Source organism: Nesoenas mayeri (genome assembly GCF_963082525.1).
Source record: "Nesoenas mayeri genome assembly, chromosome: 2".
In the NCBI taxonomy this organism is placed as follows: domain Eukaryota; kingdom Metazoa; phylum Chordata; class Aves; order Columbiformes; family Columbidae; genus Nesoenas; species Nesoenas mayeri.
The window spans coordinates 51,524,240-51,542,504 of NC_137543.1; the positions used below are offsets into that span (position 1 = coordinate 51,524,240).

At 37.9% G+C, this 18,265-nt stretch overlaps 1 protein-coding gene across 1 annotated transcript in view; it reads right to left on the minus strand.

The window, feature by feature from the left end:
* Nucleotides 1–3,383: 3,383 nt before the first annotated feature.
* The window catches only part of YES1 (YES proto-oncogene 1, Src family tyrosine kinase), a 50,187-nt gene continuing 35,305 nt past the window's right edge, over nt 3,384–18,265 (minus strand). Inside the window, exons 3-12 of the mRNA XM_080339798.1 lie at nt 15,291–15,390; nt 14,105–14,203; nt 11,112–11,215; nt 10,789–10,938; nt 10,419–10,574; nt 9,974–10,153; nt 7,579–7,655; nt 7,082–7,235; nt 6,380–6,511; nt 3,384–5,601 (exon numbers count right to left, since the gene is read on the minus strand). Of these exons, the coding sequence (XP_080195924.1) occupies nt 5,393–5,601; nt 6,380–6,511; nt 7,082–7,235; nt 7,579–7,655; nt 9,974–10,153; nt 10,419–10,574; nt 10,789–10,938; nt 11,112–11,215; nt 14,105–14,203; nt 15,291–15,390 (1,361 nt within the window). The 3' untranslated portion in view covers nt 3,384–5,392. The remainder of the gene's footprint in view (nt 5,602–6,379; nt 6,512–7,081; nt 7,236–7,578; nt 7,656–9,973; nt 10,154–10,418; nt 10,575–10,788; nt 10,939–11,111; nt 11,216–14,104; nt 14,204–15,290; nt 15,391–18,265) is intronic.

Here is an 18,265-nt window from a genome sequence, read left to right on the forward strand (position 1 = left end):
GAATGAATGGTGAATGCAGCAGCTGGCACTTGTTGAAGTCCAGGACAAAAGTGAGTTGTTAGCACACATGGGATGGATTGTCAGGGCAAAATGTGAGATGTATCGATCTATCCATTTCACAGTATGTACTCAGTAGCCTCAGGTAGAGACTCAATAACCTAGCAGCAGGGCACAAAGGAGAGGGGTGAAGTGCTCTTACTGGGAGTAGCTGTTTGATGGAGAAAGGAATGCTTCCAAGGCAGCCAGCTTCAGTGTTGGTACATGACTGATTCATCAAGAGTGCTTGTATTTGGGTTTCCCTTTTCAATTTCCAGTCTGTTCCTCAGACCCTGCTGAGTTTAACCAGGTAACTGTCCTCTCTCCTTTAAGAAGAACAAATCAAAAGCAACTCGATGGCTAACAAGTGTTTCTACTCAAAGTAAATTAAATACTAAGAGGAGATGGACAATGATCTGTAAAAGTTCACAGTGCTGTGAATGCTTTGACCCCCCAAGAAGAATAGTTATTACAATTTGACAAAAAATATGCTTTTAAATTAAAAAAGAATGTTAAAAATCAATAACCAATGTGCTACCTACAAGAAGCACCTTTGCATGAAGAACTGACAAGGGAAATAGGCTCAAAGAGCAGGACCAGTGAAGAACGCTGGTCCCAGGGGCAATGCCTGATCTCTGTAAAGTTCCTAGGCATGCTGCACACTCATGGGAAGGAGGAAAAACTAACACAAAATCCCACATCCACTAGGAAAGAAATGCTAAACTACTTGCCAGAGCATCTGAAATGGCATCACTCAGGGGCTGAAGTCCAGAAACAAGCATCCCTGTCAATATGGAATCCAAGGATCAGTATCTCTCTGGTTAGCCTATACTTTTTTTTTCCCCCCCCTCTTTTTTAATATTTTTTTCCCCTTCTGAGAGCTGATCAAGGCTCACTCTTACAAATGACAGAATGAAGTTCTCTTTTTATACTGTGACTCCGCAGCTAATATGAGGGGGCTCTGCTAGGAACCAGTCAGCATGAGCTGACCAGAACCACCACAGGGAACAGAAGCAGCACTTGGCATTAGCCTTGCTCCATTTCCACTGCCCACAAGGGAACAGATGCTCCTCAGTTCCCCCGCATTGCTACCTCCTTTTCAAACTAGGACAGTGAGGAGAACAGATGACACCTGCTATGCCACATCCCTCTACCTGCTTCCCTCTGCTCTGTGAAGGAACACAGAACTTCACACCTCAGCTGCTCACCTCCATTCTTCTGTCTCACTCCCTTCCCTCCCATCTGCTAACAGAGAAGCAGGGAAGCTGTCGATGTTTCTCCAGTGACCGCTCTCCCTGTACGTGTCAGCGGGGAAAAGTGCAGACGGAAAAAGAACCTGGTCCTCGAGCAAGCGTTTAAGTCTGAAGCCGTGGGTGAAGTCCTGCAGTGGGTTCTGCTCCCCTCTAGCAACCTCCTAACCACATCTCACACCTAACAACCACCTGTGCAAGAGACAGCAGCAATCCAGGGTCCTAGATCCGAGCCCAAGCTTTCCGCTCTAGGCCATTATATCACAGACGGTACATGGGAATGAGGTGGTTGTATCTATCTCTTCCCATCCTATCTTAACAATGTCTCTGCCAGAGATGTGGACCCCCAGGGGTTCTCAGCCCTGCACTGCCCAGACTCCTGCAGCTCCTGAAGGTCAATGGCACCAGGGTCAGGCTGAGGGAGGTCCAAGATGTGCTGCTGGGAAGGCACACACACAAATAGAGTCCAAATACCAGCTGGACAAGACAATAGCTATTGGATGAATCACAATTCGAGACTTCTGCAGTCATCCATCTGTACCTGCTTACAGTACCCAAATGAGTTATTCAAATTTAGTCTTAAATTCCTGAGCAAGGTGTGAAAATTTCAATCTCCTGTTTGCAATGTACTGCTTACCCTGAGTGCTCCTGTGGTTTAAACCCAACATGACTGTGTAGCTCTCACGTGTGTTGGGGGAAAGCTGGCACAAACACACACATCTACAGCAGCTTCATAGAAAACTCAAAAACTGACAAGTTGACTGAACAGATCAAAATAAATAATAGAAGTGGGGGAGTCATTTAGTTGTTTATATTAATTTATACTCATTCCAGGTGTGGATAATGTTTTAGAATAAGCAGTATTGTAGGTGACTATGAGTAAGATGGCATTCCAGCTTCTTTCTACCCATCAGCAAACTCTGGGAGACAAACCCAACCAAACAAAACCCAGCCAATCAACCAAAGAACAAACCAAAACCAAACCTTTCCAAGGTTACTTTTCACTGGTAAGAGTTACTCACAAGCCTAGTGGAACAACAATCCAGTGGTTGCAAGAATAAGAACACATAAGGTTCTTTTCATAATGCTTTTATGCTAAAATAGGGACGTATTTTATCTAAATAGTAGAATCATACACATTTTTATGTTTGGAAGTTTACTCAAAAATAGTATGAAAATATTCTTAAAATACTACAGCTTAAAACAACACATGACAGAAACAATCTGCAGGCCTAGCATGCAGAATATGTATCACAATGCTCTGATGGACAATGGGGACAGTGTAGATTATCAGAAATTACATTATTTTTGCAATTAAAAATCATAAAACAATTACATTGCAGGAAATACCAAAAATACAGTAGAGTTTTCAGGTTCTGGAAGAAGATTTGTTTTAGTGTTGTATTAGTTATTATTGAAACTCAAACAGCACCATCTCCTTAATCTACAGTGGCACTGTCTATATGTGTCAGGATTTGCCATTTGAGTTGTACTGGTCATGGAGACGGGTAACATCCAATGTTATGGTAAAACATAAAGTTGTGATAAAACATTAGCTAACACAAGAGAACAAATGTCCAAAATCCCCTGAAAAACTGCACAGACAAAGCAAGACAGAGATGTGTTTGCCCAACAGCATGGTGGTGGCCACCAGCTGAGAGTCTACATTGAACTTGGTCTCACCAAAATCCGGAGTCTGTCTGTCTGACTGCCACATGGGTTAATTTTAGGTCCAGACCAAATTGTGCTAGCCCATTCCTGCCAAGGATTTCTGAACTGCTCTAGAAAATGCCTCCCTTTTCACAGAAATAATGTTCCATGAACTCAGCATCTTGTACAAAAGTACATTAAAATAGTTTACAGAGGATAAAAATACACCCAAAACTTATGAAGGTTTTATTCCCCTCGTTTTCCCCTTAATGTGAAGGCTACTCTGCTTTGCCCCCCTCCCACCTTCCCCCTTCTCAAATAAGCAGATGCAATCAAGGAGAAATTTATTTTGAACCAATTCTGCAAAACAGTTCAATAATGCCATACTTTATAAAAATACTTAGTTACATAATTAAACTTATTACTATTTATATAAAAAGTGTGAATGTGAATTTTAAACTCTGTTAGGGTAAGAATCGCGTCAAGGTCTTCAGGTGAAACAAATAGATTTTCATAAACATACAAACTCTTTTGGAGAAGTCTTATAATACACAACCATTTACAAAGAACACGTTCATTAAGTTAGTGTTTTATTCCTTTACTATACAAGTGTTATTACAATGAACTGTTCCATTCAGTAATTAAAAATCCAAACAATGCCAGTGTCATTTTTGGCATTTATTGTTATAATCGTATTAATACATAAACTCATATGATTGTGTTATTAATTTTAAAATATTTAGAAAAATTAAAATTCCATTGTATTTGCGGGTTTTTTGATTATTTGTGTGTGGGGGGTGTTTTTCTTTTTTTTTTTTTGGTTGTTTTGTTTTTCTTACATAAAGCCCTTATAAAATTTGATAACCACAGATGTATAGGTGATGAGTGATGATGACACAAAATGAAAAATAATGGCATTGTTCTTACAAAGATCTGTTTGGTAGTTGGATTCAATGTAGTGTAAACTAAACCCATGAAGAATGTTTAGTACCAGAACTATATTACCAGCTTTCCTGAAATTCATTTGTTGGATAGCTTTATAATGACAATATGAATTCCAACCTGGTAGCTAAGTAAGAGTTTAGTGTTTCAAAATCGAAGTCCATAAGCTTGATCAGAAATTCAAGAACCTCATGCAAATTGTTGAGTAAATGACATGTTATTGCTTGATATGTCAGTAGCCAAAGAAAATAATCTAGATGTAGTGTCAGCTGGGCAGAATGTCAGCAAATTTCAACATCACTATATTCGGACAATATTAAATATACTTTATCCCTTTAGGTTTTAAACTTCCACATTTTCTTTTGTCTATTTTTAGTTAAATAATTCTGTAGGAAGGGCATAAATGGGAAGAGCAATTGTGTGTAAGTGTGTCTTAATAGTCAAAGAAAAGCAAAAGTGCAATCAAATCCCTGAACTAGTGACAGCATTTGTGACACCCACCTTTGTTAGCACACAGAAGCCACATACAACAGTACCAAACCTGTCTCTGAAAAAGGACTAAGAAGTGGCCATTTACCAGCTTCAGTCTTGCTTTCCTGGTGAGCTTTGTTCAGGTATAGTCTTCCCATACAAAAACTTGCTGTTGGATTGGAGCTTAAAAGATTAAAGGCTTTCCTCCCCTGATTGTATTACATAGCTTCAAGTTCAAATATCATCATACTTTATCAATACAATTTTATAAAACATTACCTCATTTTCTAGTTACCTTCATTATTCTTAATTAGCTATGTAGAAAGAAAAAAAGAAAAATCTCTCATGCTACTTTCCAGTTATATTAATACAAGTATTAACACAGTGCATTATTCTCTCTAATTTCACTATTGAGGTCTAACATTTAGATCAAGTTTGTCATTTGCTGTTCCAATTCCTCTTTTAACCTGCCTACCCTAATTAAGTCCATGCAAGAGGAAGCTTAAAGATCAAGACTATATATCAAATAGAGTTGTACCATCTTTTTTTCTGGAGGGGTGAGGGGGCACACACACATAATTTTGAACACAGGGAGTCTTATAAAAGTGGAATAGAATTGCTTGGTCCCACAAAGTTCCTTCTGCTCTAAAAATGTACTACCCCACGATCACTTTAATTCCAGACAAATCCCTCTGCAGTAGAGTGATTTTCAAATATTGGGAAAATAAAGGATTTGAAAACTTGTTTTTCCTGCTATTGTTCACACCAACTCTCATTTTTCTACCCCATATTTTCAGTAAGCTTCCTTTGGACCCTGAAAATAAGTTGGGAAAGAGCAAAAAAAATAAAAACATGTCATTGGTAAATTAGAGTATAACACTTTAAAAGTGGTTTTGTGCAACTGCATTATGAAATTCCAGTTTGCCATTAAGAGCATGCAAAGTAGCGAAGATTTTCTTTCCTTTGATTCCTTATAGACATCAGGAATTCTTTGCAAGTCTTTTACATTTGGCAGATTTGTGCATGTTATACAGACTGTTGGCTTATAAATTGTCTCCAGGCTGGTACTGTGGTTCTGTAGCAGTAAAGTAGTCCTCCAAGAAAGACTGTATATATTCGAATGTTGGTCTCTCATCAGGGTCCTTCTTCCAGCACAGTTTCATTAACTCATGGAGAGACTCTGGGCAGCCTTGTGGGCAAGGCATCCTGTATCCACGTTCCACTTGTTCCAGAACTTCCCGATTCACCATCCCTAAAAGGAAAGCATTTTAGCTCTTAGTGACACTACGCAAAGAACAGTTTCCCAAAAGTTTTTAAAATGTCTTTCCAGCTGCGATGCACATGAATGTGCCATAACAGAACCTTTAATGAATGTGCTTTATAATGAATGAATTTTTTTACGTTTTGCATTAAATACATTTTCTGAAAATTATTTCATTACACTGGTAATTCCTCAACACCTGGTCCTTCTTCCATTTGTATGCTTTCTCATTTGTGTAGTTTCCCAGTGCCTTGGGCCTGTCCTTTCAAAATGGAGGCTCAAGCACAAATACCTGCTGCCTGCCTCAGGTTCCATTCAAGGACCACTTAATTTGAAATCAGGCCAAGAAAAAGGCATTATATACCTAACAGAACAGCTTCACAAATTCTAGTCACTGTGAAGTATCTGTCAAAATATGTTAGGTATGTTTAGTTTCAAAAACTGGTCTAGCAGGTTCACTCTGCTGATGGTCGCTGTATACTGGGACAATGTCAAAAGCAGAAATTTCAGAACAGATAGTAAAACATAAGGATACCTACTAATCTGAAAGGAACCATCAATCACACTTACAAATGCTATTACCGTAAAACACTTTAAAATACATAATAATTAATCTGTAACTAAAGCAATGTAGCTTTGTGAACACAGGAACCAGTGAAGTGTGATTAAGTTTTTGTCTCAAACTGTGGGCTCTGAATGAAGGCAACAAGTACAAAAGGTAACTTTAGAAGCACAGAATAAAGAAAAATCCATTAAATATTCCTCTTACCCGGATATGGCACTCTCCCCTTTGTTACCAGCTCTGTCAGTAGAATTCCAAATGACCATACATCAGACTTGATTGTAAACCGACCATACAATGCTGCTTCTGGAGCGGTCCATTTAATTGGAAATTTAGCTCCTACAAACATTGGAAAGACAGATATTCAATTTTCCCTTGCTTGCGTGTTAAAATATTTTAAAAAGAATAGTGCACTCAAATTTTTTATTTTGCTTTGTTGACAAAATCCAAGATGGTTTAGTATTTTAATATTTCAAACTGGAAACCAGTTTCAAACTGAGGCAGCAACTACTGGCTTACAATTTTTGGAAGCAGACATCTGGGGTTCTTAATTAAATGTTTCAAAAAGTGGGATGATCTTCAGAATCTGAAGAGCAACCTCTGGAATCTCAGCTCCCTTCAATCTGTAGCAAGTTTTATCCAGAAAAAAAAAAAACCAAACCAAACCGAACACCAAAACTAAAAACATTTTTCGGAAACATAAACAAACTGCCAGATAATTTTGAACGTTAAAAAGTTTACTAGAATTGCACTTAGGCAAGCGGGACACCTAAACAAAGCTGTGATAGCACACATGCATAATCTTTAATTATGCAATCAGAATACACAGACATATTCTGCTAAATTGAATAGTTCTAAGTAATTTGAAGGTAACTGGTCTTATTTATTCAGTAAATAAATGGGTCTTACCTTGTCTTGCAGTGTACTCATTGTCCTCTATTAACCTTGCCAACCCAAAATCTGCTATTTTACATACAAGATTGTCTCCTACAAGAATGTTAGCTGCCCGGAGATCCCTGTGGATGTAGTTCATTCTTTCAATGTAAGCCATGCCATCAGCAATCTTAAAAATAAAGTTTTATTAAAGATTATTTTTCATTCCTACATACATTTCTCCCAAGCATTAAGCTGTACCCCTTTATTTTAGCTTCATTCTCATTGTGTAAGTAAAGGAAATATAGCACAGCAAGAGCTTGTGTCAGCACCCAGAGTGTCTCTGGCTAAAAAGTATCTGCTAACTGAGTACTGTTTCTTTTTGACAAATTACAAACCTACAAAAGAATATCTAAGACAGAACTGCATACAATAGCCAGAGTGTTCAATATTTATGTTTAGTTGACACCCAATACAGTTTTATACCTCTTCTCTAAGCACAAAATGCAATTTTCTTGGTTTATACAATGTACCTGAGCAGCCATGTCGACCAGCTGTGGGAGCTTTAAGTATTTCCCTTCTCCCTCTTTAAGGAAGTCTAGCAAGCTGCCTGTAAAAGATGACAGATTTGGGAAAAAACAAAACAAAACCATTAATTTGACCTGAAAACACAAATGAGATTTTTCTTCCTAGACATTATGATTTACACATTCATCTCCCAAAATCTGTGTTTGAAAACTCGTAATTTAACAGAACACATGACTCTATTACTATGGCTGTAGTTGACTCTGCCCTGATTAACTAGTACCAGTTTTACACAAGTATTTTGGAATCCACTTCAATAATTCAGATAACTGAACACTAACAAAACAGACTGCTGCTTGATGATTATATGGCAATACATAAGGATTTTTCCCAATATTCCTGGCTCTTCCTAGTTGGACTTTTTTCCACAGTGAGATTTAAAATTAAAGAACAAAGACCCTCCTGTCCATTACTTAAATTTTTCTGTCAGCTCCAGTTATGCAGTTCAGAAATGATTCTGAATTTGTTGCTTTTATTTTGTTGCTTTTTCTTCCTTACAGGGGAAATCAAAAGCATCTTCCCTTCATTACGATATATTCTCTTTCCTCACTTATATAATACAATTGCGTCCAGAACATTATGACATGAGTAGTATCTGAAATTGGCTCCAAGGACCTGCACTCCTTTTAAAACAGTAATCTTCAAATGAGTAGTAACACTTTGCCTCTGACATAACATCTTTCCCTACAGGTGTTATTATGCCATAAGTGTACAGAAACATAATATCTTCCTTAAGAAACTGGTGAAGATTGATAATTAATCATTCTCATCACAGTCAAAAGTACAATGACAAAATTACCAGTGTGGCAATGGTGAAGAAAAAAAACCCCACTGAACTGCAGATCTTGCAGTGGATTCACGGCTGTAGCCATGGATTAGATACCTCTGATGTGGTTTTAGCCACCTGCTGTATTTTTGCATTGAAAGTTAGAGTGTGACAGGCCAGACCCACCCTACTGCTGCTGCTTGTACTGTGTGTTTGCACAGTTTGCCTTTTCCCATCTTGGTTCATGAGCTCACAGGACTGAATAAGAGCAAAGATTTCACAGTGACCTCTACCCACATGTCCATATTTGAAAAAAAATTGGGGTACTGTGCAATTCTTACCCCAAAAGAGTTCCTTGTAAAAGGAGGGGAAAAAAAATAAAAGAAAAAAGACCCTCGTTCTATTAACTTTCAAGTATGAATCACCAAAGAGGTTCTATGCTTTTTGGTAAAATGAGAGTAGTTTTTCAAATGAAAACAGTGGCTTCCAATGGCATTCTGAATACATAATTCAGACAAACATGCAACTACTTTTCCAATTCTTTACTTCTGCTTTTGCAAGGTAACATCCCAGTTCTGGTTTTAATCTTTACTTTTTCTTAGAATGTTATAAAGCATTTTTTTTGCCTTAAATGCCTTGCCAAAACCTGTTTTCTGAACAATGAAAATTGATTTTGCATGGCAGCTTTCAGCTTGGACAGAGACTGTCTAGTGTTATTTAGGAACAACAATAACACAAAATAAACTTTAGATTTTCTTTTCCTATCTACCTGTTCAACCTTATACAACACTTAAAAGGTCCATCCAAACAGGAAAAAAAATCCCCTGCATATTTGTGGTAGAGTATTGAACATAAATTACCACTCTCTCAGACTTTAACGTTGTTTATATTTCTTACCAGGGTAGCAAAATTTCTCTGTGTAAGGTGAACAGAAGTCTGCATTTTGTAAAACTGGAACAATTGACAATCTGCTGCTTCTTAACACTAATATGCTTATGATGTTTATTTCTACATTCAGCCTAAATCTTTAAATCTCTGTTTCAGCAGCAGAGGGAGGGGGAAGTGATATAAAGCAAGGGAAGAGGGATGGAAGACTGAAACCAAGAAGATAAAGGAGAGATTCCGGAAAAAACAACCCTCAACCTTTTAAAAATTTACTATTACACTGCTGGAAAAGAAAAACTAGAAAAACCCCAAACCCAACTGATTCTGTCATTGTGAGCACGATCTGTTTACAGTGAGGTGTATTGTCATCATAATATTCCCAGCTATGTCATCCAATTGAAAATGTAACAGGCAGTGCACACTACAAAATGAGGAGCAAAAAAACCCAATCTTGTACTTGGAAGATTAGCAAGCGTGACACAGATGTGCAAAAAAATCATGCTTCCACCCACGATCTAAATCAGAACTGCTTCAAGTAGGTCAAGCATTGCTCATTTTAATTTAATCAAAATTACCACTTATACTCCAGTCAGCTTAAACCTAACATTAATTAAGCATTTAATTTTTTTTTGTTCGGATCTTAAATAATCTTAAAATGCACTACCTTGAAACTATTCTATTTTGTCACACACCTTTTGTCATGAATTCAGTGACGATATAGATTGGTTCCTCAGAAACAACAGCATATAGGGGAACAAGCTTGTCGTGTCGTAATTTCTTCATGATCTGAGCCTCCTGCAGGAAAGCTTCTGGCATCATTGTACCAGGTTTTAGTGTCTTGATCGCTACTTTTGTGGTTCCATTCCATGTTCCTAGAGAAACAAAGTTGATTTTATTCTCCCTTATAATACCGAAGAAATTTTCTGCTGAAACTATTTGCGTTTTACTACTGATTTGTTAGTTAATGGTATAATTATAAATTAGAACTATCCTGAATATTATTTTTACCTTTAGTGACTAAGAGAAAGAGTCATCAGTTACGATCAAATTCTTTATCACATTATCTTTTCAGATTTTGATACTGATTTACTTAAACATTTACACAAATAACTGAAAGGTGTCACATTAAGCTCTTACCCATCCAGACTTCACCAAAACATCCTTGGCCCAACTTAACTTCCAGCCTCAAGGACTCTCTAGGAATTTCCCAGGCATCTTTTGCTAGTCCCTGTGTTTGTGGCTTCACAGTGGGGCACACAGTTGTTAGCTTATGACACAGCCCATCGGCATGTTCTGGAAAACGGAAAAGATAAGCTTAGTTGTTAAACAAGTGTAAGACTATAATAAAAATAACATCCTAGTGTTGATAAAAAGAACTAGTCCATGTAGTGTTTGTTGAAATACAAAAGAAATTTTATAATTGTGAATTTTAAGAATAAGCTACATACAGTTTTTCTTCCTAATGATAGGCAGAAGGTAGCACTGGGACACTAGAACTTGGGTTTACCTCTGTAGTGTTTCACCAGCTTCTGTAGAGATTCAAATTGTGCTCTGGTTGTGATATAGTATCCACCATTGTCAAGTTTTCTGATTTTGTAGTGTTTCACATTATCACCTCTGACCTCATCCCAGTCACGTATGGAAAGGGAATAAGCACCTAGGAAACAAATCATACTTGGTTCTTCACCAAAATTTTAAAAACACATTTAACATACATATGTGCATATGTATACCTATAATGTGACAGATACAGAAATGGCCATTATGTCCAGCTTGGCAGTGAGGGGGTGGGGGGTGGGAGAGAGAAGACATATACAAAAATATACATACCTTTAGTGGTTTCACTCTCTCTTACTAGAAAAATACCACGCTGGTTCCCAGGATTTAAAAGCAGCCTTTCTGCATCCTTCCTGCCCATCTTACCAAAATACCATCTAGAAGATGTTGAAGGAAACGTGTAAGTAAAAGCTTCTTATGCCCTGGTATTCATACAAATACAAGATTCCACAATCTCAAGCACTGAGTAGATGACTAATATCCCAAAGCAGTTACAGATCAACAAAGTAATGACATCCATGTAACTGAAAGATTAACCTGTTTCTATTGTTTGCAAAATACATGTTAAGAGGGCTCTATCTTCAAATACTGTGTTTTTCTGATGAACAATGGACATCAACACTGCTCATCATCGAAAGTAACACCTTCCTTCTGACTTAGAATCTCACAGGTCAAGCTGAACCAGATGACACACTTTGGTGGCACACCTGAAGCACTGCAGCAGCCAAAACTACCTTCTCTAAGTAGTTTTGGCTCTATAGTAAAAAACCCCAATATTTAATACAAAGTGGGTGTGTATAAATATCACCAGTTCAGGTTGGAAGGGGCCCTTGGGAAGTCTCTAGTCCAGCCTCCTGCTGCAGAAGCAGTGTCAGCTGTGAGATCAGACCTGGCCATGCAGGCCATTGTCCACTCCAGTCTTGAAGACCCTGAAGGATGGACCCTGCACAGACAATCTGGGCAAGTCCCTTCCTGGCTGTCCTCAGGATGAAAACATTTCTTTTATCCAGCTGGAACCTACCCTGTTTCAACTTCTATTGCCTCCCATTCCTGTACCTCAGTGAAGGGAGCACTTTTTTCTATCGAACATTTAGAAACAAACCTGTCGTAGGTACTATTTGAGGAATGCTCTATCTTTGTTGCATCATTCTGATAACTGAAAATACACAGGCGTTTTAAAACGCTTGCATTTTCTCTCTCCTTAAGTTCATTCACAAAAATAATTTATTCTTTCATGCCCCCAGGGAGTACTCCTCCTGATGAACAGCCTGCACAGTTTTGTCCTGAGCCAGTGATAATTTGGGTCCATCATCCTGTGAACTCCTAGACTTTGGAATAACACTTATGTATAACTAACATTTTAATTTAGGACTATCATAGCATCAAGCAAATCTGCCTTCGCTAAGTGCTGGTAGAAGAAAAGTAGTATTGGAAACTGCAGCACAGCAATAGTTTTGTGAGTGAAATGGTTTGAGGGGGAAAACTATAGGTAGGGATGGATCATTTTGTTGGCCTGTGAACAGAATGGCCTGTACAATCACTTGGGAATTTGAAACTTATTTTTACTTTTTATTGTGTTTGCAGTCTGACTATTTAAGTAGATGTGCAAAGTTAGAAGTGGATATGAGTGCACATGCACTTGAGACGATTTGGATGTAACCTGTGATGTTATCAAAGCAAACTTGAACCCTAGTAATTGCTTGACAGGAAAATGCCTCCTCCCTGGACTACCGTGACAATTTACAACCTACATCGTAAAGTGTTATTTTATTTCATTACCCATCAAATAATAGTAGGGTTTACTTGGGGCTTTTTTTAATGAGCTTTAAACATTTATATTGTGATATAATTCAAAAGCCACACAGATAATATAGATCCTGTCACAAGCAGGTTTTGATATAAATGTCTTCAGGCTTAGAAAAGAGCACTTTAAGAAAATCCCAGCAATCTGGGGCTGTGCATTGCTTTAGCACTTGTAACTCCAACTGGAATCACAACACAAAATCTACGAACACTATCAAAGCCCCGGGCTAACAAATGAACTCTACTCCAAATGCTGTGGTGATATTTAATAATATTAGCACTAGTTCTTTAAAACAATCCGTTTAAAAAAAAGCTTCCTCATGCATCATCCCTCACTCTCACCTCCAGTCATCACATAAACCTATGGCAAACCCCAACACCTCATTTTGTCAGTCTTCAGAAGCAATGATTTCTTTGCAGAAACACTACGCTCTTGGTTTGCAAAGCATTGTTGTTTCCATTTTACCACCACTGCAGCTGTAATGACGACATGCTTTGATTGCATAGTTTAAAAAAAAAAAAGGCTCAACTTTTTTTCAAAAAATCTGAAGTCAATAATTTTAAAAGCTGTTGAAAATCAAGGGCATAAAGTAACAGTGCATCTTTGATGCAATCACTTCTTAATAGCAGTGAGGCAGGTGAGAGCAGCAGCAACATGCTAGTCTCAGCTTGAGATTCAGGAAACATCTTGGAAGTCGGGCACTTTTCCCAGAAGTGCAGTAGCAAACACAGAAGCGCACAGATCATGTATCAGGGAATTGCTTATTGGCAGTACCATGCCTGTATATTGGAGCAAAAGCTGCGGAGCTTTGTATTCCTCATACAATAAATACAATTAATCCCTTAGAACAATATAACCTGAAACTCACAGTTCCCACAGTAACTTTATGTGATTCTCTAAGTGTTTTGGGATCATTGTTTGCAAATAAATGTAGGAAGTACTGGTACCCAATGCAATGCAATTTTTGCAATTCGTAGAAGTTCTTAGTGTGCCTAACAAGTCTGCTACCAAAAAGTTGTTATAGATTAATAGATTAGCAGTAACTGTCTACAGTTACATAGCTGATCTTGAACTACAGTTTGGCAAGCAAAAATAAGGAAAAAACCTTAGAGCTGATGGTGTGTGAACTCTTTAACTAAAAACCATCCATTTTTGCTTTATGTGAAACACAGTGCATGTCCCCCAATTCTTATCTTCAATATTGCATTCTCCCATCCTTTTTCCTTTAGCCCTACCTATAGCAAGCAGGCATAAAAAAATCTGCCTGGGTGTCCACCTCACACTTACTACTAATAATTATACCTTTGACATCATTCAAGTAGCATTGCTATCCTTTAATTAGTAGAATTATCCTACTTTACCCTTAAATGTTACATGTACTGACTTAAAAGAATAGCATCACCACAGGGCACAAAATGTAGAATGGATAATAAGAACAGATTGACAGGATACAATGTCTTACTCTTCTGCTTGAATGGAGTCTGCAGGAGCTACATAATTGCTTGGGATGTAGCCCGTTTTTCCCGTAGCAATGGATCTCGCTTCCCACCAGTCTCCTTCCCTGCAATACATCATCGGTTATCTCTTACATATGCATAATACATCATTCTCTAGCAGTGATATCATCCTCACATATGAAAGGCAGGTTAAATTCTGGTAATGTTATTTTAATTATGAAGGCACCTAAAATAGTTTGTGCTGCACCAAAATATATTTGTCTTCTCATTGTAAGCAACATGAGTACCTCTTAGTGGAATTTCGTATTTTAAAGATTATTTTTTTTTTAAATGTAAAAGGTATTTATCTATATATGCAAAATGCAAACCTACAACAAAATGTTTTATGGCAGAAATGTGTAAATAAACTTCCCAGTTCTCTAGTCTTCATCTGCCTCTTCCAGATCATTCTGCCTGTGGGCTGACAGCAAGTGAAAAAGGAAGCAGAAAGACAGCTAATAATACAATTAAAGAACTGGACAAAGGAAAACTGCTATATGTACAAATTAGAACTATTACTGCAGCTAAAAGCTGCATGCAAACAAATCTTCAAGGTGAACAAATTAATTCCTTTTCACTAGACTTCTAGAAATCAGGCTGTAACTTCAAACTACTCCTAGGCTGAGTGTGGATTTATTGTGGAGTCCAGCCAGATGCATGTCCATGGCCAGAAGTCCCTGCCCACAGGCAGGACACTCACTCTGGCATTTGTGGTGCTGCCGGCTGCTCTCTCCTCCCCGTCAGAGACGGAAACCTCTCAAGAGAAGGCTTGCAAGGTGCAGAGCCTGAGACGGGGTTGCACAGGCTGTGTCTCCACCTCTGCTGCCCCAAAGCGGGTACCTGTGCCTCTTTGTCACAGGGCGTGGGAGGATGCCACCCAACCAGCTGAGGAGGAGAAGGCTTGGGGCTGCCCAAATCACTGCAGTTCCACATCTGCTACCAAACCCTGACCTCAGCCTGAAGGTTATTGTCTTACTAGTATCAATATTTTAACCTCATGCTTGTTGAACATGTATTGGAGGAAAACAAACAAACAAACAAAACCAATCAATCTACTCTTCACTGAAATAGGATACACAGATTTCAAGAAGAGGTGAGCGTCTATTTATTCCTAACAACCACCAAGTGAAGACAATGAATGAGAACACTTACGTGTTATTTATTATCTGGAACCGTTCACCTTTCTTAAATGAAAGGTCATCTGTAGTTCTAGCTTCATAATCATATAAGGCCACAAATACAGTAACACCACCTTAGGAAAAAGAAAAAACCAAACAACATATGATATAGCAGTAACACTGTAACACTTGATTTAAGGACTTGCCTGCAAAACAACTCCTCAATTTTGATTTGGAAGCAACTAAACACTCTGAGTTGCATCTCATTTTGGAAACTCGATCAATAATCATCTCATTTCTTAAGAAACCAGGACACAGAGGAAAGCCTATAAACAGACACCCTAAAAATATGCTTCCACACCACAAAAGGCAGCTAAATACATCACTGGAAGTACTTTAGAGCACTTAGATACAGAAATCTGCACACTACATCAGCCGTAAAAAAGCCAGCCTCCTTATTAAGCTACTTCTTGTAAAGAAATACAATTCTAGATGATCCTACAACACCACAAACAGTGAACCATCAGCCACAATTTTTTACAGAATTAGTTTCCTATTGAACTTCACTATAACTAACCGATGTGTTCCCAGCTTCCTGGGGTTACTCATCAAGAATTAAGGAATTGAACCAGAAATAAAAAGTATTCTGTTGGAGACAAAAAACTTTAGGACTAATATATATATACACACATATACATATATATTTTAATCCCACCCAGCCTCCCCACCAGTGAAGCAGACCCTTGCTGAGGACGATCCATCAGAGCATTAGTCTAGAGAACAAGGACTGAGATATGTTGCAAGACAAGCAGCTGCACTCCACGGATCCCAAGGATTTTGCTTCCCCATCCCACTTCTGGTACGGTGCACATCGTTCTTGCATCTCATTTTAGACACTATAATTAACATGGCAGTGATCAGAAAGAATACATAATGTAACAGGTATTGTCTACTTCTAATATTTTTTTTACAATGTACACTTTCTGGTGTAAGAGCTCCTAATCACCTAAATAATTTGATTTGATTCAGAATCTTCCTGTGATTACACTTTCTCAGCAGGACTCAGCTGGAAACGGATTTACAGTTCTTCAAGGAAAAACAGAACAAAAAAATCTCCACAGGAGGTTACAGTAATTGAGGTTTTTTTTTTTCAAGTGTGATTTATGAACGGAGGATAAATTATAATATTCCCTAAAAGTTGACAGTTCTGAAATTAAGTTAAAAATCAACACAGCTCTAGCAATTTTTGCCTGCGTCACTACATTACTGCATCATTTTGAAGACAAAAACTGCTACATGGAACAAGAAAATTCTGGGGACACATACCATATTCACAAAGATAGAAACCAAATGATACAGAACTAAACCATCCCCAGAGAGTTCTTCAGCGAATGAAGAAAATCAATACTCAAAAGTCACAGTACTACAAAAATTTTTAACTGCATATAAAGAAACTAGATGACTCTGAGAAATTAGAAGCAAACTGTACAACATCTAGAAAGATAACAATACGGGAACAAGAGAGTGATTATTTCATCTAGACAGTGTAGCCCTTGTGAAAGTAAAGGATACACATGTAAACGGTGCAATAAGAAAATTATCAGTAATTATCAATATTTGTATAGTCTTAATTATTTTTAAAGAAAGAATTGGAAAAGCTAACATAAATCTTGGAAAGCTTTGATTTCAACACTTCAGTTACCATAAAACCTCTTTGTATTCTCACTCACAAGTGTTATTTATTTCATAACAAAGAACAACAAAATATTTCAGAACAACAGCATCAGCACAGAATGTTTTCAACAAATAGATAACGCTCAAATGATTTTTGAATCTTTTGCAGCTGTTTTCTTTGTGAATCACTGCAAGGTGATCTAGTTTAAGCTACTTGTGGTCATAGTATTTCCCTTAAAGGTTATCCTTTCAGTAGGTCAGTAGTTCTAAACTCTAATCTAGGACTGGTTTTAGAGAGAAGATTTTTACTTCTTTGTTCAGCATGAGGACTGCAGAGCACTAGTGCTTCTACAGCTTCATGGGAGACAAGAATAGTAGTCCGTTTTTCCATTTTGGTTTTCAGTAATGTTCTATAAATTCATAGTATCTGATGACTTAGAATGTGTAATACAGGAGTAGTGTGACTAACTCAGATTTCTTCTCTTGTTCTGCTCCAGAGGAATAAAAGGTGGCTCAGCTCTTTTCAGCCTCACTGCAGGCCATGATGACAAACACATCACCCTTTCGTCAGACAACGCTGATGGGCTGGGTAAGTACTGCTGACAGTTATGTCCTGTTTGACAACCCCATCTATTCTCCTCTCTTGCAAAACAAAGGGCCACAGAACATGATCCACTGTTTTATTAGTCACAAATACAGGAAGCTTACAGCCAGATGAGGTTTGTCATCTTATCGATTCACAAAAACACCCAATGATGATTGACCTGAGAATTGGTACCAAATGTACAAAACAGTTACTAGTGCATTTTTTTAAAAAAAAGGTGTGTTTGTTTGTGGGCTGGTTTTACAAAACAAGGAAGAATAATTTCATATGCTCTACCATTTTACCTGATCGCAAAATGATGAGGGTGTTCACCCAAATCAACTTGTCTGCTGATAACTGAATCTGCACTCATGAGATTCAAGACTACCTTTTCATGAGAAATCTCTCCTGTTGACTCTGGTCCAAGACATAACATGCTTAACTACCAGCAGGACCAGGGACAAGCAAGAGAACATCCTTTCTGGTCTGTGCAGCAAAAGATTTGTGGTACCTGGGGTGAGGGGGCTTCATCTTTGATGTCTGATAATACCCAGGAATGCCTGCAGGCATGTGAACGAAGAACCAGATCTAGTCAGAAGAAATACACAGAGTTTCTTTTCAAATATCTCCTTAAGTGTGATAAAGTTTACCTAGTGGAGCTCACCAATAAAAAGAAATGCTTCTCTTATTTAATTTTTGCATATGTTAATCCAAAAGACGGATTCAGAGCAGACTCAACAACTTTGAGACAG